Source organism: Hypanus sabinus, chromosome 8 (assembly GCF_030144855.1).
Source record: "Hypanus sabinus isolate sHypSab1 chromosome 8, sHypSab1.hap1, whole genome shotgun sequence".
NCBI classification, from domain to species: Eukaryota; Metazoa; Chordata; class Chondrichthyes; order Myliobatiformes; family Dasyatidae; genus Hypanus; species Hypanus sabinus.
In genome coordinates, this window is record NC_082713.1 from 41,681,963 (window position 1) to 41,706,215 (window position 24,253).

Sequence of the window (24,253 nt, forward strand, 5' to 3'; positions counted from 1 at the left end):
AAGACTTCCTATTTGGAGACCTGGAGTGAGAGGCATATTTTCTGTTTCAGTTGGAAGCGAGGTGGAGTTGCTTCCCTCAAAGGGTCATGACATTTGGAATTCTCTGTCCCAGAGAGCTGTGGAGCCAGAGTCATGGAATATATTCGGGAGGACATTGGCAGATTCTCAAACTGCAAAGCAGTCAACCATTAAGAGAAAACAGTGGGAATGTGTTGGAGGCCAAGTTGGATTAGCCATGAACCTATTTAGTGTGGAACAAGCTTGAAGGGCTCCTGCTCCTCTTCCATGTGGTCTCTGTAGCAATTAATATCAGCGACATGAATAACGTGATCCCACCCCATATAACCCCTAAGTTCGAGCTTTGGACAGAATGTTACGGATTGCAACTTTTGCAAAAGCCTTTCCTCCTCCGTTCATTGATCATCCCTTTATTCCCACCCTTCTCTTACTCTTTCCTCTCCCATCTCCCTCCCCTACCAGCCAATGTACAGCAAAGATGAATAAATTGGCCCCAAGAAGACTATATTTGAGGGTTTTCTTCATTAAGCGTTTCCATTATTCCGATACCCACAGATGGTGTGGAAGATGGATAAAGAGTTCACCTAAAATGCAATCAGCTGCACTTCAGGAAACGTAGCTGTCTCTGTCACAGTGGATTGAATTCTGGGAGCAATATTTCAGCTCCATCACCTCTCCTGACGTGAGAATGTTACTCGTATGCAATCAAGAAACACCAAGAGAGAACTGGAGAAAATGTAAATTGATTAAATGAGATTAGTATTCTGTACAAACTACAGTTTAAATAATCTCGTGCAGAAAATTTCTTCTCATATTTGTTCTCAAAGGTTTCAAAGGTACATTTAATGTTAGAGAAGTGTATACAATATACATCCTGAAATACTTTTTCTTTGCAACCATCCACAGAATAAAAACAGGAATGCTCCCAAAGAATGAATGACAGTTAAGTTAGAACTCCAAAGTACCCCCCCCCCCCGATCCCCTTCTTCTCATGCATAAGCGACGATCCCCCCTCCCCACTACCGGTTTAAAAAAAGCATCAGCACCTGCTACTAAGCACTCAAGCGTGAGCAAAGCAGTAGCAAAGATACAGACTTGCAGTTACCCCAAGGACTGCTTATTCACTCAGTATTCAACATACCACAGGCTCTCTCTCTCCCTAATCAGGGAGAAAGCTGTCTACACAGTGAGCGGTGAGACATAACAAACATCTCGCTGGTTTACGATATTCTCGGGTCTCTGGGTGCACAGCCTTAGATCTTCCATCTCCCATGATAGACTGAACTCCTGCCTGGACACAGACCTCCGATACCCCCCCTCACCCATCTCCAGAGCCTCGAAATCTCAAACCTCCAAAGGCAAGTGAAGCTCGTTGGCCGCGCCCTTGGCGTGTCAAATAACGACCAGTCATGAACTCCCGAGAGTGGGTAACTCCAGGTCAGGATCTTCAAAAGAACCCTGAAAGGGAAAAATAAAGATATTAAAGATGGAAATAGAGGTGTTTGCGAAGACGCAAGCAAAGGAGTCTCCGTTAGGTGCCATCGTCCTCCTAAGCTCGAAATTGGATGTTATAATTTTGGAGCAACATTTTAACAATGTACCATATTTGAACTCTCCTACCCTTCTCTCAGATTATAATGTTCAAGCTGCTTTAATGTTCCTGTTCCTCACCCCCTTTACAACTGGAATTGGACTAGTTGATTTGTCAATCTTTGCCAATGATTTTTACTGCAATGTTAGAATAACCAAAACCGAATTTAATATTGACAAAACACAAATTTTTTATAAAATAAATATTAATATCTTTAGTTCCATTTCCTGCCTGACTATTTTAGGGGTGGCATGGTAACGTAGAGGTTAGCAGAACTCTTTACAGCTCTGGCAACCAGGGTTCATTTCCCTATAAGGAGTTTGTACGTTCTCCTCTTGATTGCATGGATTTTTTCTGTGTGCGCAGGTTTCCTCCCCCAGACTAAGACCTTCTGCTTGGTAAGTTAATTGATCCTTGTAAACTGCCTCGTGATTAGGCCAGGATTCAATCAGGGCGTGGCTTGAAAGGCCAGAATGGCCTACTCCTTGCTGTATGCCAATACAAAACATTAAGTGAATTATGTGAGGACATTTAACAGATTTGTAAATCATGAACGTGATTTTATTAGCTGGCTTTTGTAACATTATGAACACTCCACTAGCTTTGTCCTGCTCATTAATTTCTTTTGACTTGTTATACAGATGATTAGATTTCATGCTGCTTATATCATCTGCAGTGTAATGCAGTGTTATATTTCTGATCAGTGTGCAATACTACATGGAGCACATTTCATGGGTCTTGTACATAGCCAATCCCTTCACAATTTTAATATCTTTAGTTCTATTTTCTGCATCACTATTTTTGGCCAAATGTAGATTTTTCAGTTTCCTTGTTCTTTTCATAAATTATGAACAAACCGGTTCCAAACTGTCTGATATGAAATGGCACTCAGTAACTCCTCATTTTATCCCTCTTGTTCTCAGTCTTAGTTTTAACAAGTATTCTTCATTCTTGCTTTTAATGTGATGCGATGTAAAGAATGGCTATAATGATTCTGGTTAGTGGGGGAGCAGTATTGTGACTGGTATTGCCAACAGTGCAGCATCAGTAGACACAGACATTGCCCTCAAGAAACAGAGGACTTGACAGGAAGATGAAGCTATAAATAAATTAGCCGGCATACTGAGGAGGGTCCAGAGGTATTCAAGGAGAGATTTACAATTCTGCCTGTCTGCCTCGCTGAATAGAAGAGGAGATCGAGGGACTTTTAATGAGTGATAATTTTGTTAAGAGAGCGTATACCAGATGCATTCGCAGCAAATACTATCGTGAACTCAGTTGATTTAAACAGACACAACGCGGCCAAGGGAAAAAAACTTTGTGTTATGTGGAGAACGGGAATTCTGGAGTTTCCATGGTAACCTGAATATGCTGTTTATGCCTCACTGGTGAAATCATGTAAATTCAATTGGAGGGGAGAATGAGGCCTTGTCTGGCTTGTTCTGAATAGGCCTAAATGCAAGGCCCAAGGCTTAAAGAATGTTTGAGGCTGACTTGGTGAAGAGGGACAAACAATAGAAAGGGAGTTTCTTCTCTTTTCCTGAACATTATTAATGATGCCCTTAACCTTCAGCAACCAAAATGGAGGCCTCTCTTCCTTCACCTGGTGCTTACACAGCCCAAAACAAAAGGGAACAGCATCTGATTGCTCTAATTAACAGCCAAAACTGAATTAGCAAGTTTCATATACCAAGAAAGCGATTTCTCTCTGTTCTAATTATGTGATATGCCTTCACAGTTATCTGAGTTAATGATGTGTTATGCTTGAGGTTAAGGGTCAGCTCTTATGGGTTTTAAGGCAGCTGCGTTATAAGATCTTGTGATGTATACAAGCAGAGATATCTCTTTAGACATTAACAAAATGGATTGCATTTGATAATATTTTTGGGGGTGAAAATTCTCACCATATAAACCATTCTATTAGCTCAGTGATTGTATCACTGTGTGCTGCACAGCTGATCTATGTAGAATAGGAAGGATTTGAATTGAATCCTTAATCTTGATTTAATTAATGTTAATACTTCGTTTCTTACTATTCACTTCATTTAGAGCCTGGGAGCCATGGGAGGGAAATAATTTACTGTATTTTGTGGGTATTGGTTGGGCAATATGTGGACTTGGCTTGGTACATCTTAGTGCAAAGTAATTGGTGCTAATACAGGAAAAAAATGGCCACTTGGTAACCCAAACAGTTGCCACATATTCCTGGAGAACAAGAAATTAATATGGTTCTGTATGAATTGCTTCTGAATGCCTACTGACTGAAGCACTGGTTAATGCATCATAGAGGGTCTTGGGTCTTTTTTTTTGAATCTCATGGAGTAATACAAAATTAGTTGGGTGCTGTTTATGAAATGAAGAATGGAATCCAGAACCACCTGTTGATGTGTGAAAATGTGTCGTCGTTAGATTAGCCAGCCTGGCCATTGTCTGAACGACAGCACGTGTTATAAAGTAAACCTTCGGTGCTAGTGAGAGGCCGTTTCTAGGAGAGTGACTGATCAACTTTATCAGGCAGAACACAGGCTGCTTATCAACTTATGTTCTACCTGATTGATGATGGGTCAAAACAGCCCTGGCTCCTATCACAAAAGACAATAACTTCCTGAATCTCCATTGTTGCAGTTTGAAGTCAGTGTGGTCAAGGGATGGTTGTAAATACAGCAGTAATAGGGCTAGGAGTTCTTCCAGTTCACTTGCTTGTACTGTGATACACTGAATCAGGCTTGCCTGTCATCATGCTTTGCTTGTTGCTCTGATTTTTAGTTCTTCTGCCTTGTTGATGAGTTTCCTGATCTTGGGATTACCTAAGCAGCGAAGCATATATTGAATGTGAGCTTGTATTAACTTTTACCAGTAACTTTTTGTAGCAAAATGAGGATTGTTAACGGGTCCCGTGTGTGAAGATGAAGATGGTGAGATGCAATTACTTATGTAGTTCCCATTGTGCATGCAATTTAATATTACTTTCCCAAATGCCTGTAATGCCCAGTATAGACAAGACCAGGTTCTAAAGTTACATATAATAAGGAAGACCCTCAAATGGGTAACTGTATTCTAGGAGACTGGGAACAGGTGGTGCCGGGCAATGACCTCGTGCTGTGATTTATAGCGGCAACTATGTTCCTTCGGCCAGCAACATTTCTCACAAGATAAATGGGTTAATGGCACAAATAAAAGTAAGTGGCCATAATCTAATGATGGAAGCCGTTCAGTTCTGATGAGAAATGTCTTTATCTTTAGTGCAGGAATTCCTTGGAATTCCTGTGGAGGTCCAGTTGCCGGGCATACTCAGGATAGATTGAGGGTGGGCAGTGGGATTAGACAAGAAAAGAGACGCTGAGTTAGACCTTATTGAACGGCAGAGCAGGTAAGTCAAGCTGACCGGGCTGTGTGTCTAAATGTGTTCACAGCCAAAGTATGCCTGAAATCTGTGGCAGCATTTTAATATGTTGGATCATGTTGGAATTTGGGGAAGAGAGTAAGGAGGTGGGATAAATATGCTGAAATTGACAGCACATTGGGAAGCTGGCTCCAAACTACTGACCTCCTCTGCGTGTAAGCAACCCTTTAGAGAGAGGCACGTTGTCAGTTTCAATATGCTGCTTACTCAGTTACATAAATGACAAAATTCCTTTTAAAGTTTTCCAGTGGGTCCAAAGGGTTTCCTGGGCTTCCTGGATCTTGCCAGTGAAATCAAGATGAACACCACAACAATGTAGGGGATTGAAGGCTTGCGGGAAATATGCCAATATTTAGTGAAAAAACACATCTGCTTTCTTTAATGCCTATATAAAAGGCTCTCTTCATAGTGGTAATTTTAAAGTTTGCTGTGTTTGATTTTTACTTTGTGAAGACGGTAATGGTGATGTAATATACCATGGCTACTGAGTCAGTGTAGGCTTTGGGTGCCTGGGAGAGTGTCCGTACAATGGTCTCAGCAGCAGCGCCGGGGGAGAGTCGATGTTGCTGCCTCTTTCATGAACCAGACCTTCTTCTGAGGGTAAGCTTACTCATCATGTTACAACTGCAGTGTCTCATTAGGCATTGGGTATGGCATTGGATCATATTTGAACAAGACTAAACTATCGCATGGACTGCTTTAGCCAGTACTGCCTTTTACAGTCCCACAGTTTGGAAAGGAAGGTTGCGTAATTTTGAAGGGCAGCAGTCATTTATGCATTGTGGTTTCTCTGGTCAACGTGAACAGCTATTTGATTTTGTATTACTGGCTGGTTTCTCGTGGATACAAAACAATTCCTGCTGCCTGCGTGTGGCAGTCCAGCTTCTGATCATGAAGGAGAGCTCATCCCCATAAAGCTGCCACCATATCCACATGCATCTTGTGAGCAGTCACAATATCTCTTAATGCAGGTGACTCCACGTTCCCTGGACCACCTGCATAATGCCTTTGTCCAACAATGTTCTCCCATGGGCTTAATTTCTCTTCAACTGCAAAGGGTGTGATTGGCATGCTGAAGTGATGGTGTTGGCCTCTATTGTGCTACTGTATTTATCTTCCCAACTCCAGAATCCATGGAACTTCATTTTAAAGGTGATGGTATCTCTAATTTCAACTTGAATTGAGTCGCTAGCTAGACCATTTAAGTGTCAATAATGCTGATGGGTCAGGAATCAGAACAGAGAAGGACAGCAGATATCCTCTTCTGAAGGATGAGTTTTTACAATAATCTAGTGGTATTCTGTTTGTCATTACTTACGACTATTTTTAAACTCCAAATTATTAGCTGAATTTAAATTCAGATTTACCTTCAGCCCCTCATTATTGTCCGCAGTTAAGTGGAAGATGATTGGAACTAAATTGGAACTAATCAAGTTTAAATTTCAAAGCTGCCACAGAGGAATTTGAACTTGGATCCTTGTGAGTCCAAGTCTTTGTGTTACCTGTCCAATAGCTTAACTCCTGTAGTATGGACTGTATCCTTATTAAATACTGGGTGAAATTAACTCATGCTCATGGTCATTTAAATGGGCAGAAAACTTAGAACTTGTATTATTGTATATATTATTAAAATAATACACTAATTGTGGATTTCCCGTGTACTGTTGTGTTCTCCTGCTCCCAAACTTAAAATTCAGTCCAACACACCTCTGTAATGTCATACACATATAGCTGCCAATTGTTTTTACACAGGACAGTTCTGCGGTGTACCTTAAGATAAATTATTTTTCTATGCTCAGTCTAGGTAAAAACAGGAAGTTGGAACCATTAGGAGAAGTAATATTTTGTTTCTGTCTAATGCAAAATGACATCTGAATAAGGGTCACCATATTGTAAAAGAGAAAATGTTAAAGATAATACTTGGCGCTGTATTGTGCCAATGGAACAATTATGTTTGCAATCTAACTCCATTGCCAGAACTGATTTATGATTTAAGCATTTCAAAAAGCTTACCAAAAATTCTAAATGGAAATGATGAATTGCAAACCGTCTCTGCATTTCTTTCCCCCTGTACTTCAATTCCCAGGGTAATTACCAACTCCCGTTTTCCCAGTTCTGCAAAGGAATTTCTAAAATTTCACCTTCGAAGAGTGAGCTCACAGCTGGCTCCTTAAGGCTGCAAATCCCGTAAATTCAAACCATTCTTCAGAGAACACGTTTTACGAGCAAAGGTCACTTCTTAAAAAAAACTTCAGATGTTGGGGGGGAGGGAAAGTTGGGGAGGGTGGGAAGAACAAGAAACAAGAAACGGCAGGTGCAATAAGAACAAGCGGCTGATTTTGAAGGCCTGAAATGTCTAAGTGAATTAGGCACACAATATGTATTATTCGCCTTTCCCTAAATCACGATTGAAAGAAGAGTGCTCAACTGCCATGAAGTTACTGCAAGCCACACACACAAGCACAAGACCTGTTCCAGTAAAATTTATGTTGGTTTGCACAAAGGCGGCAATTGGCTGAAGTGATGTGTTGTCTGCAAGAACCAGTCTATGAATGTACCCACAGGCTCCAGATCCTTTCAATGGCTCACTCTCGGTCCTAATTTCACCTTGTTATTAGGAATGGAGAATCAAACCACTTGTCTTTCCTCAAAAGATTCTCAAACTTTTTGAATAAATTGAGAGGAGAAGGTTGCTGATGCTCATAGTTAGTGGAATACAACATATTTAAAAGAAGTAAATGAGAATATTTTTTTCTGCAATGTCAGTGCAATGGGAAAAGAGTGCATGGGCTCATGTTTGTAACAAGCTGGTTTAGGACAGGTGCCAGGAATTATTTCTTTACGTTGTGGGTAATGAACAGCTGGAAACTGTTATGGTTGATGCCAGGGATTTAATTTTTTTTCAAAAAAAGAAAACTAGATGCAGCAATGTATAGATGGGAGGGTGAGATCAAATGTACCAAGGCATCTCTTTCATCTCAGCCTACCTTGTGGATGGAAGTATCCTATAGCTGTAGGGCTTCTGCATGAAGCAGGATTGGGCTGGCTAGCTCTTGTACCAGAATGTGGCTGCACAATATGATCAAAAACAAAAAAAAGTGTAGATGCTGCAAACTTGTAATAAATTAGAAATGCACAGCAAGTCAGGCAGCAACTGAGTTGATGTGCCCTCATTTTTCCTAAGCATTCTTGCTCAATTAATTAATCCCTAGCGATCTAGTCCAATCAGTTCAGCTGTAGTCCTTTATCTAGAGTTTTTTTATCTTGAGTTTAAAGTCTAAAAGGAATTTGTGGAATGCCTCTGAGATAGCTTTTTGGAATAGCTTGTGCTTGAGTCCACTAGGGTATCAGCAATTATAGATTGGGTGTTGTGTAATAAAGCAGATATGAATAGGGAGCTTAAGGCAATGGAACCCTGAGGGAACAGTGATCATAATATGATAAGATTCACCCTACAATTTGAGAGGGAGAAGCTAAAGTCACATATTAGCATTACAAAGGAGTAAAGTGGCCTGAGAGAGGAGCTGGCCAAAGTTGATTGGAGAGGATCACCGGCAGGGATGGTGATGGCAGAGCAGCAATGGCTGGAGTTTCTGGGAGCAATTTGCAAATTGCAGGATAGATTCCTCACAAAGAAGAGGAAGAATTCTAAAGGAAGGATGATGCAACAATGGCTGACGAGGAAAATCAAAGTTAACATAAAAGCAAAAGACAGGGCAAATAATAGAGCAAAAAGTAGTAGGAAGTTAGCGGATTGGGAAATTTTTAAAAACCAACAGAAGGCAACTAAAAAAATCACAAGCGGGGTGAGATAAAATATGAAGGTAAGCAATGATATCAAAAATGATAGCAAAAGCTTTTTTCAGACATATGCATAAAGAGTAGAAAAGAGATGAGAGTAGATTATGGAAAATGACACTGGGATAAGGAAGCGGTGGATGAACTGACTAAATATCTTGCACCAGTCTTCACTGTGGAAGATACTAGTAGTATGCTGGAGGTTCGAGAGTGTCAATGGACAGAAGTGTAGTTGCCATTACTAGGGAGCTGGTGCTTAGGAAACAGAGGTCTGAAGGCAGATAAGTCACCTGGGCTTGATTGTCTCCCAGGGTTCTAAAAGAAGTAGCTGACTAGGTTGTGGAGGCATTAGTAATGATCTTTCAAGACTCAATATGTTCTGACGTGTTTCCGGAGCACTGGAAAATTGCAAGTGTCTCTCCACTCCTTCAGAAAGGAGGGAGACAGAAAAAAGGAAATTATAGGCCAGTTAGACTGACCTCAATGGTTGGGAAAATGTTGGAATTGATTGTTAAGGATGTGGTTTTGAAGTACTTGGAAGCACATAACAAAATAGGTTAAGGGAAAATTTTGCATGATAAATCGGTTGGCATTCTTTGAAGAAATAACAAGCAAGGTAGGCAAAAGAGAATAGGTGGACGTTAGGTATTTGGACAAGGTACAGAACCTGAGACTGCTAAACAAGCTAAGAGCCTGGGGTATTACAGGAAAGATACTAGTATGGATAGAGCATTGGCTGATTAGTAGGAGGCAAAGAGTGGACATTTAGGGATCCTTTTGGATTTGTTGCTGGTGGCTAGTGGTGTTCCACAGGGGTCTGTGTTGGAATTACTTCTTATGTTATGTGCCAACAATATAGATGATGAAATTGATGGCTTTGTGGCCAAGTTTGAAGATGGTACAAAGATAGTTGGAGGCCCAGGTAGTGTTGAGGAAGCAGAGAGGCTACAGAAGGATTTAGTCAGATTAGGAGAATGGGCAAAGAGGTGGCAGATCGAATACAGTATTAGGAAGTGTATGGTCATGCATTTTGGTAGAAGAAATAAAAGCAAAGACTATTTTCAAAAAGGGGAGAAAATTCAAAAATCCAAGGAATTTGGGAGTCTTTGTGCAGAATTAATTTGCAGGTTGACTCGTTGTGAGGAAGGTGACTGTAATGTTAGCATTCATTTCAAGAGCACTAGAATATAAAAGCAAGGATGTAATGCTTAGGTTTTATAAAGCTCTAGTGAGGCCTCGCTTGAAGTATTATGAGCGGTTTTAGGCCCTTTATTTAAGAGGTGATGTGCTGACACTGGGGAGGGTTCAGTGGACGTTCACGAGAATGATTCTGGGAATGAAAGGGTTATCATATGAGTAGTGATTTAAGGCTCTGGCCCCGTACTCACTGGAGTTTAGAAGAATGAGGCAGTTCTCATTGAATATTGAATGTTGACGGGCCTAGATAGAAAGGATGTGAAGAGGATATTTCCTTTGGTGGGGAAGTCTCGGACCAGAGTGCATAGCCACAAGATAGAGTGGGCTGAAAGGTGGCAGATGGAGTTTAATGCTGATAAGTGTGAGGTGCTACATTGTGGTAGGAATAATCAAAATAGGACATAGATGGTAAATGGTAGGGCATTGAAGAATGCAGTAGAACAGAGTGATCTAGGAATAATGGTGCATAGTTCCCTGAAGGTGGACTCTCATGTGGATAGAGTGGTGAAGAAAGTTTTTGGTATGCTGGCCTTTATAAATCAGAGCATTGAGTATAGGAGTTGGGATGTAATGTTAAAACTGTACAAGGCATTGGTAAGACCAAATTTGGAGTATTGTGTACAGTTCTGGTCACCGAATTATAGGAAAGATGTCAACAAAATAGAGGGAGCACAGAGGAGATTTATTAGAATGTTAGCTGGGTTTCAACACCTAAGTTACAGAGAAAGGTTGAACAAGTTAGGTCTTTATTCTTTGGAGCGTAGAAGGTTGAGGGTTGACTTGATAGAGGTATTTAAAATTATGAGGGGAATAGATAGAGTTGACGTGGATAGGCTTTTACCATTGAGAGTAGGGGAGATTCAAACAAGAGGATGTGAGTTGAGAGTTAGGAGGCAAAAGTTTAGGGGTAAAACGAGTGGGAACTTCTTTATTCAGAGAGTGGTAGCTGTGTTAAATGAGCTTCCAGTAGAAGTGGTAGAGGTGGGTTTGGTATTGTTATTAAAGTAAAATTGGATAGGTATATGGACAGGAAAGGAGTGGAGGGTTATGGGCTGAGTGCAGGTCAGTGGGACTAGGTGAGAGTAAGCATTCGGCACAGACGAGAAAGGCCGAGATGGCCTGTATCCGTGCTGTAATTGTTATATGGTTATATAGAGAGATGTCCATTTAGAACAGAGGTGAAGAGGAAATTCTTTAGCCAGAGGGTGGTGAATCTGTGGATTTCGTTGCCACAGACAGCTAGCTATGAAGCCCAGGTCACTGGGTGCACATAAGGTAAAGGTTGATAGGTTCAGGTCATGAATGGTTATGGGGAGAAGGCAGGAGAATGGTTTTGAGAGGGATCAGCCATGATGAAATGGTGGAGCAGACTTGATTGACCAAATGGCCTAATTCTGCTCCTATGTCTTGTGCTCCCCTCTCTCTAAATCCAAATGACTACCTTGAGGCTATGAATTATTCAGGCCACCCTGTAATCCCTATCAGGTGCTTCAATATTACCTGGCATGTGAGGGAATTGAAACTGGATACACTGCTGAAGTTGCAGGCAACCCCTATGTTATGCAGTTCAGATAACAGAGGTTTGCCCCTAAAAATCAATACTAAAAAATCTGGGATGTGGAATAGAAATATCTTTATGAAATTTATGTGTGTATGTGTTTTGGGGGTGGGGTAAAGTAAGTAAATACAATTTTCTTGTTCCCGCTCACACTTTTTGATGCATGTGCTATAGAAAATCACGATACAGTTTTCTCAGATCATAAGCCTCCCTATCCTTGACATTGATGTTATTTATATTCATTTATGTGTAAAGGGATCTTTTCCCAAACTAGCAATGGGCTCAGTTTTGAATTTCTAACCCGTGTTTTCAAATTCCGTCCTGATCTCAGTCACTTTGAAATGTCTTCTATTGCCATATCCCACCAGGATATCTGTGCTCCTCTCATTCTTGAGCATCACTGAATTTAATTGCTCCATCATTAGTTGCTGTGGCTGCAACTGCAGGGGCCCCAAGCTCTGGAATTCTTCCCCCTCCCCCAATCCCTGCTTCTCTTTTTTTTCTCTCTCTGCCTGGAAGGCACCACATAAAATTTACCTCTTTGTCCAAGTTCCTTACTGCCAGGCTAGGATCCCTGTATGCTTTGACATCAGTACGTTTTGTTTAATAGCTCTCTTGTGGAGCACCCTAAGTAATTTGTGCTTTGTATATGATCTACAAAAAAAATGTTATAGGTGATGAATCAGCAGACCAATTTGTATTTCACTTCCACTTTTCTGAACAATATTCGGGCTGCAGATTTGTTATAATATTTTTGCATCACAGCCCAAGACCAATTATGCCCCAGTTTTTCAGATGATTTTTTGTTCTATATTGTGTTATCTAAATGCACTGCTACTTGGCAATTGTCTTTCATCACATCTTGTACACCTTCAAAGTCTCATATTATCAGGCCTGAGCCATTTTGATTCTTGGGAGACTTCAATTTTCTCGGCAGTTGTGTTTTCTTTTTGGAATTTACTGTGGTTTACAGGATATTCAATAAATGTTCTTGGTAGAAATATTTTTGTACCTTGGGTCTCGACGCAAAGTGTTGACACATGCCTTTTAGCTCCATGGATGCTGCTTGACCTACAGAGTTCTTCCAGCATTTTATCCTTTACTCCTACATTTGTATACCATTGCCTATCACTCCAAAAAGAGTAGGATAATGAGCAATAAGAGAGCTATACAGAAATAAGGAGAAAACAGCCCAAACCTTAGATAAAGACTAAATCAGCTCCCCCCTCCAACCCCAAAATATATAAAATAAAGCAGGTTGTCCTCTGCCAGACTGAATTTGTTGCATCCGTTAAAGCTCATACATATTCATGAATTCATTAATATTCATGTATTGTGTATCTCATTAATATTTATGCTGGTACTAAGCAGTGCTGCTTTTTGCCTTTTCCACTACACGAAGCATGTGACAACTGTTCTGTGTCACTGATGAAGCTGGGAGGCATAGAACAGAGGTGCAGTTTCAAAGAGCGGGATCCAGAAAAGGAAATCTGAGAGTGGGGGTAGGAGAGTAGTGGGCTATTAAAGGAGTTTTGTCTTTGTGAAAGCACTTATGTTAATTCTCTTCCTATTTGAATATGATATTGAAATACACATCATGAAATGTGTCATTATCTGTGGATAAGGAGGTATGTGGCTAGAGGTTTGCCATGTATACTTTCACATAATTCCTATGCCTGCAGAATTTGAAAGCTGCAGATGAAGTGGTAATGCGGGGCCCTTTATCGCTCTTGAGTGAGTCTTACTGGAAGCAGATGAGGATGGAATCAGTGTAAACTATTAAATAGCCTCCCGGCGTTCACTGTCTGCATTCATGTGAAGTGAAGCCACTTGGATGAAGTAGCAAGGTGAAAGCTATCTGTGTAACTCTGCACCTCACAAACCACCCACCACCTTGTATTCCACCATCTGCTCCATCTGTGGTTCTCGCATTAGCCTTATTAGTCACCTCGGAATCCACAGACCAGAGTGGAAGTAAGTTATCTCAGATCCCGAGGGACTGCCTAAGAGAAGAATTCTAGACTTGTAGGTGTGGTTACTGCCAAGATAGGTTGGGGGTGGGGGGAGTATTTTTTTAAAAAGAAGCATCAGAGCTGTGATATTGCGAAGACTGATGTTGGAAGCCAGACGAGGAGTGTTGGAGGTGAATGAGCCGTGCGTGTAATAATATCGATACAAGTATCACGCACTTAGCACTTCTTTTTCAGCTGCCAATAATTTTTGCTCTTGGCTTGCTGCACCAGAGCAAAATATTGTCTTGGCATGCATTATGCAGATTCTTTCTTTGAGTTCTGGGTTTTTATATTAAAAATATGTAAAATCAAACATATGTATTTTCATCATCGGGTACAATGACAAGGCTACTGAATATAAATGTGTGGGTCAGGAAGCCTGTTTGCTGCAAGATTTCAATCCTACTAAGGAAATTTAATTTACATTTCTCCTCTCTGCTTCCCCAGTTACAACATTTCAAATGTTTGTTGTGATCAAAGAACAGCGCTTCCCTTACTTCTGCGTGAATACCAGTTCCAACCGTCATTCACGCACCGTGTAAACAGATTTCCAATGTTATTTCTTTGTTCTGGTTTAGCCTGTATTAATAACCAAGCACATTTCCTTTCAGTTTGCTCCATCGTACAATAACTGTCCATTCCCTTTCATGACTGATGTATTGAAGATTTCCCAGACTTTCAGATATCTGGTCATCTGAAGATTGGTGGCATCATATGGAACTTATTATGTTTAAATTATTTTCAACTTGGATAGTCATTTTAACTTTTTGCAATATTTAAGGTCTGGTCTGACTGGGCAACTGCACTCCCCATTAAGTGCCACTAGTGAGAAACGTAAATGCATACATTCTGTTCCAGTTGGCATTTTATACTGCTATTTATTTTATAGGGTTCTTTTTATGGATATACTTTTGCGTGACATCAGTTCTGTGGAACTTGAAATTGCAGCAGTTACTTAACATTACTTTTGGTCAATGCATTTTCTTGGTGAATTGATAGTCAAGTGGGAAGCCTTCCTTAACACTAATGGGATTTAATGTGCAATACATTGCTCTGTGCATGTATGTAAATTCATATGCTTCAACACCGAGGATGTACTGTTTTAAGGAGAGATGGTAAGGGGCCATCAGTTTACATAAATGTAAGCTCTTGTTCATCTTAATTCCACTCCAGCACAACCTCAGAATATTTCATGTGTGACTCTGATTAAAAGTAATTAATCAGATTAACTACTTGATCTGCAATCTAACATCTTAACTCCTTTGTTTAAATATCTGTTTGGAGCAGGCTTGCAAGTTGAGTCAAATGACTTTTGCAGTATAATTATTTCTGCCCTGCTGAGAAGAAGAGATTATTGGTAAACTGGATAAATACTGTCTTCAATTCCACAACTCCACAGGTTCGGATCTCTGATCATTCCATCCCTGTCACAGAACCCAGGTGATATACCAGGTGAACTGTACCACTTGACCTTGGATGGTTAACCTCACTATCTTCGTCCAGTATATTTTGCACTTCCCAGATCAGGGAGATTAACCTCTTTCCAATCAAAGTCTGATGAGCTCTAGCAATGCCTTCTTTCCCTGACATTATGGACGCTTAAAAAGATTTGTGGTCACCTTCCTTTTCCAGACCCGGGTACCTGTAGTGATGTGAAGGGGGAGCTTGTACCCAGTAACATATAACTCTAACCTTTTAATTGCCTTTCCTAATCTGTCATCAGTGGCCGACTCACCCAAGAGGATCACTGAAAAATTATTTCATAATTCAACAAATTCCTTCCAAGCAATTGGGACCACCTTATTAATTCCAAAGAGTTAAGTGCCCTAGTTTGGGATGAAAGACATCATCAAGGCAGGAACTGGAGGACTGCTCTTTTGCTATAATAGAGATTGTATCAAGGAGACATTAAAACGAGATTTTCATCTGTTCATTCTGCTGTAGTAAATGCCATCTAAATACCACAGCAGGAAGTTCCATAGTTACATTGTTACCTTAACAAATATCACGAAGAAACACATTTAACAGGTCTGTTACCTTAATACTGTTTGTGAGAGAGCCTGCATAAGCTTGTATTAGATTTGACTGCTGAATTTGGATGTCATAAGAAGTTCTATGAGTAAGAAATTCTCCTTTTCTGTTTCCATATTGTGCATGTCCACTAACCGGGAAAACTAATAGGCATATTTCATCATTTTTGATACTGATTTTCTCCCATGTTTGCTGTCCATGAAGACCACCATTGGCTAAAGCTACCTGTGTAGCTAGCTTAAAAGCTCTGTCCCCTGCAGTCAGAATCAAAATGATGGACTTGCTGTTATCTGTTGCTGAAATTCCTCCTTCCCTCCCAAGGCATATACACTGTGTTATTAATGCTACAGGGCACAAGCACATGCCTACAGAGAGGACTGGATATAAATAGATTTTGATATAATTGAAGTGACATTAAATTTCTGTTGAGCCTCCTGGGGCATCGCTCTCTCTCCTCAACTTGTTTTCCTCCTTTCTTTATCTTTTTGTAGCAATGTTAACCCTTTGCAGTTGAATATTTTTCAATCTCCTTCTGTTCCTTCTTTTGCTTCTTGTTCCCCTTTTTATTCCCTTCTTGCATTCAATCGAAGTTTCTGATGGAGGGGAATATTTGAGTTTATTTTAAAAGTACAGTAAAGTTGGATGATTTCAGAAGATATCAAAACAAGTGTCAGTAAAAGTGATCAGTGTTCCACTTGCATAGTCAAATTTCCATAATTTAAGCTACATTGTGCTCTGTGACACTTCTGTATTTTAATAGTAAACCCCAATATGTGATCAGCACTACTACTTTAAAAAATGATTATAATGAATTCTAAGCTATTGGTGTGATGCCTTGTTATGTGTTTTCAGAAGTCCTATTAATTTTATGAAGTAATCTTGTGAGCAAACTAATTCCAACACTCAAAATCCTTCTTACTCTGGGTATTATTATGATTGATAATGATAAAAATGTTTGGATGAAATGTTTACTGTCTCTCTCCCCACAAGTGTTGCCTGACCTGCTGAATATTCCCAAAATTTTTTGATTTCAAATTATCAGACATGTGTAGATTTTTTTTAACTATTCAATATAAGGAATCCAGTTCAATTCTTGACTTTTACATAGAGGATCAACACCAGCTTACCTACCTAATGGGGGCAATTCATTTCCTGAGGATACAATCACTTCCTTTAAAGTAGCATCTCAAGTACCATGAGCTTCTAATCATTTGGAAGGAGAAGGTATAGTTCCTTGTGCATGCAAGGACATATCTGGATGATAAAAATTCAGGAGCCAATTGCATACGGTCATTCACTTCCTATAATGACTGACTCTGTTAGCATTGTATAGCTTATATCTCCAGAAGTTTGTGAAAAGCTGTGGATATGTCTGTCTTCACCTGTTAAAATCTGAGAGACAATATGGTGGACAGGAATGTAAACTGGGGAGGCTGGCATCAGGCAGTTGATTATGGACCTGTTAAAAAATATTTACACAGATATATGTCTATATGTATGTAAGTAGGAATCTGTTGATTCCTGCAGAAATTGGCAGAGATGTGAGTGGAATGTAGCTTATGTTTATGAGTCGTGTTGACATTGGATGTTGGTGAAAGGTCTGTGTCACTGAGCAACCTAAGACTGACAACTTTAATATTAAAATGTTGATGTTTCTGGCGTACTGTATGTTGTCTGTGTTTTAATTATATCCTCTTATTTATAATACACTATTTTCTGCCCTTGAGGATGAATCTATTGGATGTATACATTGGGTGTTAAAGCAGCGGTCATATCATCAACACATTTGTTTGTGAAAATTGTACTTGTCTTAGTGAAGTTTTTGTTTTTAATGTGTAAGTATTTCCATTGGAGGCATCTGGTATTGGTAATAAATAGTTCCAAGTTTTACATAGCATGGGTTAAATGTAGATGATACCTCTCTGCTGAGTCCAGTTTCAGAGAACATACTCCTGTATAGCTTGTTGTTGTTTATCCACTCACCGTCCAATTGCTAACATCATTGAATCACTGTCCTCCAATGGCTGAAATTTAGAATTCTTCTGTTTAGGTCCCACTGTGGCTTTATTCCTACCTATCTTTGAACTCTCAACTTTGAACTAACCCCTTCCTCCTAAACTCTCCCAATGCCGACTCTGGTATGACTGGAATGACTTCAGGTGACAGGCTTCATTCCTTCTCAGCTCTTCTGTAATCCTATCTATTCCTTTGTATGACCTGATGCTCCCTGAATGCCACTCAGACCATGATATCATCTAAAGGGCAAGATTACTGGTACCATTTTTCACACAGCTTGCATCAGCTTCAGCTGAATTGTCAATCTTGGGTTCCCTCCAAAAAAAAAATCACTCTTTATGAAATAAATAATTTGAATAGAATAAATCTTAAGGAGTTAAACATTAAACATTCAAAAATACTTTTAACAATTAAAACATTTTAATAATTTAGTGTTTTTCCTAATGTTTACTCCTATTTACCTAATGTTATTATATCACCAAGAGCTCAGAACACCTATCTGAACATTCCAGCCATGAATGAGTTTAACATCCATTTCTGGTCTTTAAGATGAGTCTACTTGAAGCACTCACTGCAAGGTAAAAAGGCAAAGAACCACATGATTAATCACAGTCATAAGGAAAGATGGTTTGTTCAGCATTGTCTCTGCTATTTACAGAGCAATGCAAGATTGTACATTGTACAAAAGCAGGGATTGTCGAAATTTAATTTAACCATGTGATCCCATGCTAAACTAGTAAAACTGACTGGTAAAGAAAACTTCATTTTAATCAGAGGATAATAAGCTTACAAAGTGAGTAGAATAATTTTTAAAATTATATAAAGTGCCCTTGTTGACTATAACGAGGATGTTAAGGCTGATCCTGGATGGATGAATTAAAGTTGTCTGAGTGCCTTGTGATGTAAGTGCCAGTTACATTTACAATTCCTGTAGTTTTCCACAGACCTAGATAGTAAAATAATATAATAGTTCCTGCATTTTCTGTTTTGCAGAAGGAAACAGTGAAAAGGTAGGTAAGGATGGATAAAAAAGAGCTGTAGCACTCAGGAGTTACAGACCATACACAATCAGTACAGGCTTTTTATTTGTCAAGGTCTGAAAAGGCTGTAATTTTCCCCTGACGCCATGACTGAGAGATGCCAGCTGTCGAAAGCTGGCTTGCAGCATCTTTCCACAAGGGCACTGCTTTGTCAGTAACTGTGAAGGTGACACCAGCATTAACTTTTACAGTTTCTGCCACACGTCAGTCAGAGAGGGAGCTTCATTGTTGCTGTAGGTTTGTCTCAGCTGCTCCATTTAGCATGGTTCTGCTTTTATAGACTTCGAGACGGATAAAGAAACTGAAGTGGAAGACATGGGTTAAGACAATAATTTTCTTAGTCTCTGCCTAAATGGTGTTATCAGATGGAAGAAGGATTCTACGCAAAGCCTGTCTGTCACATGCTACTTTTTTATGCATGTTCACTTGAAGTAACAGCAGCGCCAGTGGATATTTCTTGGAGCACTTCTAAAGTAGAAAATCAGCATGTGGTTTCCCAGCTGATGGTGGTGCATTGATCCTGTGGAAGAACGTCACTCAGTGGCATTGTTAACTTTATCCATTGTATGTGGGATTCATTTGCCTTTTGTTCCCTTAGCCACTTTCTAGGTTATCCATGGAGCAAATGCAGTTCATTCTGTTGGCTGATTTGGGCTCAGATGCCTTTCTGCCTGTTTAAAATCTGAAACGCCACTGAGTTAGCAGTTGTGTGAATACCTCGCATGAGGAATTGTAGGTACCGTATTTAAACACGCTGCTCAACCCCAAGGTCTCTTCCATCTGTACAAGAAGCTTATTTTTTGAGACCATAGGTCTAAAGCCAAGTAGCCAAGCATGGAAGTTGGGAAATTTTTAATTAACTGTCGAGCACTTCCAAATGGCTAGCATATACGGTCAGTTCTGCTGTAATGTGATAGTTAGGTTTCTAAGAAACTTCATTTTGTAGAAAGTTCTGTTGTAGCAGAATAGACTGTAGTTGCCTTCAGTTCACAGATTTAAGCAGGTTGTACCGATCATGATTGTGCTGTAACCACTAATCCATCAAATTCGTTACAGAAAAGTGCGTATTAGCAGTATTACCTGTAAAGGCATTTTCACTCTTGTGGACCAGAGATTAGCTTCGCTGGAGAATGATATTTTCTCCTTTGAGATTTGCTTTCATCCTAGTCCATAGTTGAAGCCAATCTCATCCTTGTACCCAGCCTAGTCACAACTCCAATATGCCATTCATATTAAGTTGGATTCAGTACAGCATATACTGTAGCATTTGATATCGAAGCAGCCCGAATGTCAAATATACACAGGGTGCACTCCTACATTTCAAACATTGACAGACTGCTTTTGGATGTCCCTTTTAGTTCAATGAGTGCTCTGTCTACTTAAAAGGTAGATGCACTATGATTCTGAATACTTCCCATCTTCTACCCCTTTTATCTATTGACTCTTTCTTATCTGCTCACTTTTACCACATTTATTTCTATATGTCACCATGTATAACATTTGCGGTAGCACCATCAGATTTGGTATAGTGTGGTGGTTGTTGCCTGGCTGTGCTGAAAAAGTATACACATCCTTCTGCCAAGCCTTGAAAGTTCTTAAGCAACACTATCTGGAAATGGAAATCTCCAGCCAACTCAATCGATAGATTTCCAGCATCGAACAATGAAGCAATGATGGACCTTGGGCTTTCTGCTGTTGCAGTAATTAAATGATGTGACTCTAAAGGCAAATACTTTAGCTGCAAACTAATATGTTACCAGGTATAATGTTGATACCTTCACAAAGCAACATATCACCTGATTTCTAGTGAGGAATATTACAAGAAACCTGGTAACGATATATTGTACCATACAATAGAGCATTAGACAAAGGCCGTTTTGTATAAGTCGATCTCGGCATTTGATAAGACCCCTTTGGTCATGTTTGGGCTCTGCAAAAGCTGATAGGATTACCACAGAGTTCTCAGAATCAAGTTACAACTTTACCAGATGGTTTGTTTAACCTCATACTTACCAGCAGATGAAGGAAAAAACGTGCACATTTGATCCATTAAAGTGTTTAATTGTAATCTGGGGGGCATTTAAAAAAAAACTCTGCTCATTTAACTGGTTCTGTTCATTTGAAAAAAAATCACAAGCTACTCTCTGTTAATGACAATTAAAACAGATGGGGTTTGTGTGAGGAAATAAAGGAAAACATTGAGTTTAAACTGTTGGCTTTTGCTGGCTATCAGCCCTTATAAATCCTTAATCCAAAGGACATCAGAACGTTAAGTATTGTGCCAGTCATGTAGAGTAATTGAGATGAAAGTAATTTGAATGTAATCCAGCCAGCTACTGCTCCATCCCTTGGTGAATGTAATGGGATGATTATTCCCTCTAATATTCGGCACCCTTTAATCTTTTGTTCGAAATCCTTATCTGGAATTGGATGTCATCAGTTATGAGAGAATTTATAGCTAAACCTCACCTGCCCCTCATGGTTTTTATAGGGATCAACCTTCCAGAGTGATTACCAAATTAACAGAGGCTGTGAAAGTAATTCCTGCTCCCCTCGAAACTGATCTCCATTTTGTGTGAATATTTATCCCTATTGCAGATTCAAAGGGTCTGGTGAGCACAATGTCTGATAAGAATCAAAGGAAAGAAATCGGCCATCACCTCCAGACCTCAAAGAAGGAAGATTCTTACATCATCATGTATCCCTATTCTTGTAATTCATGAACTTGCTCGTACTGGAGATTGCCAGGACTTGAGAAAATGTATGTTTAGGTCGAGGCTTCCCAACCTGGGGTCCATGGATCCCTTGGTTAACAGTAAGGGACCATGGCATGTAAAGGGAGGATTTAGCATGTTTAATGACCTTCAGATGCACCAAGCTAATTTTGAGTCATTGAAGAATTTTTGAACTGAAGTTATTGTAATTGTAGGGCTCATTTATGTCATGTCAAACAAAGCAAGATAGATTAGGATATTAACATAATTTTCTTCTGCTTATACCAGATATCCCCTGATTTCTCTTTCTTTTGGGGGGGAATTCAGTAATACTGAACAATTTCCATATGAGTCAACCTGTACATAATTTTTGCAAATGTACATCCATACCCAAAGGTCTTGACCTTCTTTTGAATCTTCCTCATTGTTGAAGGCAAGTGACGGGGTGGTTGGTTCAGTCTACTTATGGAATTAATTAAATCACAGTAACTTCCTGACGGCACAAGAATAAAGTCTCGTGATATAGTGCTCTCTGTTTATAGGGGAATCTGCAATGAACAGGGCATTGGCATTTTGTGTGTGTGAGATACTCTGATTTAGGGAAAATAAGTAATTATTAAATTACACTCAATTCTCACTATGGTGGTTCTTACCTTGTTGACAGAGTTTGCACTTCATTTCTGGTCTTGTGGGTTTTCATTTGCTTGGCTAAAAATATTATTGTATTGAAGTAGCATTCTGTGCCATTGTGTCACCTTTCCCAGTTGCTGATTCTAGCATGAGTGCAGAGAATTAGTATCCATGAGGATTATTACTTTGGCACATCATGGTTGAGGTAGACCCAGGCTGCATATGTAGATGTGACATAAACACCATCAGGAATGGCAACCCTGGTTTATTTATTTTCCTCTTTTAACCTTGTAACATTCAAGAATAACCATGGTGGTCTGTTTTGCTCCAGTAGGTTGTTAGATGTTTCAGAAAATAAATGTTTCAATGACATCAGCATTTGCAGAGTGACTGACTGAAAATTGGATGTGATGGAGTGTGATACCCCCCAATGATCCCAGGTTCTGAATTTTGTTTTGCTCTGGGTGATTTGAGGAGGAATGTAATTTTGGCTTGGATTATTTGGTGATAGAAATGTTGTGATTTTCGTAAAGGCATTAGAGGAAGAGTAGTTTATTGTCCCTGAGGCTGAATGGATGAATACACACATTTTTGATATAGAGCTCAAAAGAACTTGAATCTCTATACCTTCTGGACTTTGCTGGAGTGAAGAGCTCTCCGCTAAAACTGTGCTGTACTGAGCCTTGATGCTTCCTGGGGAAGGAAGCAGAAATTCTAACTGGCTTTTGCTGCTAATCACTGTTCTTTTGTAATGTGTCCATGTGTGGATATTGAGAAATAATAGAATATGGCATATCCCACATCTAGGGCATGCAGTGTTGAAAGTTATGTGGCAAAAGAATTTGTATATATTCACCCCTTTTATATTGAACATAAACTTACACTTAAGGGTCATTATCAACCCCATATGATGGTTCAATGATGCAAGGTTATTGCAACACCAAGTTCCTTTAATAGATACTCATTTGGTGGTAGATGAATTGTGAAAATTGTTGGATTAGAAATTCATTTTTCCTTTTATTCCTCTTCTAGGTTCCAAGCTGGAAAAGGCCTGGTATTATACCCAGAAATTGGTGACAGACTGGATATAATCTGCCCAAGAGCAACCAATCAAGGCCAATATGAATATTACAAGCTGTACTTAGTGACCAAGGCCCAGGCGGAGTCCTGCAGAACTGTCATCGACCCCCACTTGCTTGTCACGTGTAATAAACCGGATAGTGAAATAAAATTCACTATCAAATTCCAGGAGTATAGCCCCAATTACAGAGGGCTAGAATTCAAAAGGGGCCAGAATTACTTCATCATCTGTGAGTACCCACAAGGGAGTAAAGGATTAATATTGTTTAGTTTTTTAAAATAAATCATTGGGGATTATTTAGTTTGTTACAATGTGGATTGCTGGCAAAGAAATTTAGGAACATTAACAACATGGCCTAGGCTGGGAAGCCAGTTTGTAATGTAGATAAAATGCAAATGAAGCACTGCTGAACAGATTCCTTCGATGCCCAAACTTACATTCCTATCTTCTTTGTTGGTTTGGAATATCCGGGAGAATTTGAAACTTTGGGTTACAAACGGACTTCTCTTTAGTAACGATTAAGTTCTTCTAACTGTCCATTGACCTGCAGGTGAAGTTAACACAATATTTCATAAATCTTCAGGTGGGCAATGCTCACTTCTTTTAAGTGGTGAAATTCAAGACTGGGCAATGAACATTTGGAAGCAGTTACATGGAAACCAGGTGGGCAAGTAGTGTTGAGGAAGATGATCAAGTCATGATCTTCTTTAAAGGCAGACCACGTTTAAAGGTTATGTGGCCAATTCCTAAAATTCTTTCCAATGCCGCTATTGCTACTTTTGTATATTTCTAAGCATTTTTTCATATTTTTGTATTTCTGATGTAAATTTTTTGCAACCCACACAAAATGCTTGTGGAACTCAGCAGGTCAGGCAGCATCTATGGAAATGAATAAACTTGATGTTTTAGGCTGAGACCCTTTTTCGGGATCTGATGAAGCATCTTGGTCCAAGACGTTGACAATTTGTTTATTTCCGTTGATGCTACCTGACCAGCTGAGCTCCACAGGGATTTTGCATGTGTCACTCTGGTTTTCCAGCATCTGCAGATTCTCATGTGTTTATAGTAAATTCTCTGTTTTTAACAAAAGCAAAAATAAGCAATAAGAAGCAGAAATAAGAATTTAGAACATATACCATTATAGCACAGGAACAGTTCTCTTGA

The 24,253-nt window shown here is 39.6% G+C and overlaps 1 protein-coding gene across 5 annotated transcripts in view; it reads left to right on the forward strand.

Moving 5' to 3' along the window:
* Positions 1-24,253, forward strand: part of efnb1 (ephrin-B1) — a 269,311-nt gene that overhangs the window by 179,978 nt on the left and 65,080 nt on the right. For all 5 annotated transcript variants that reach the window (XM_059977031.1, XM_059977030.1, XM_059977029.1 and 2 more), the window contains one exon: positions 23,041-23,318. In XM_059977031.1, the coding sequence (XP_059833014.1) occupies positions 23,041-23,318 (278 nt within the window). The remainder of the gene's footprint in view (positions 1-23,040; positions 23,319-24,253) is intronic.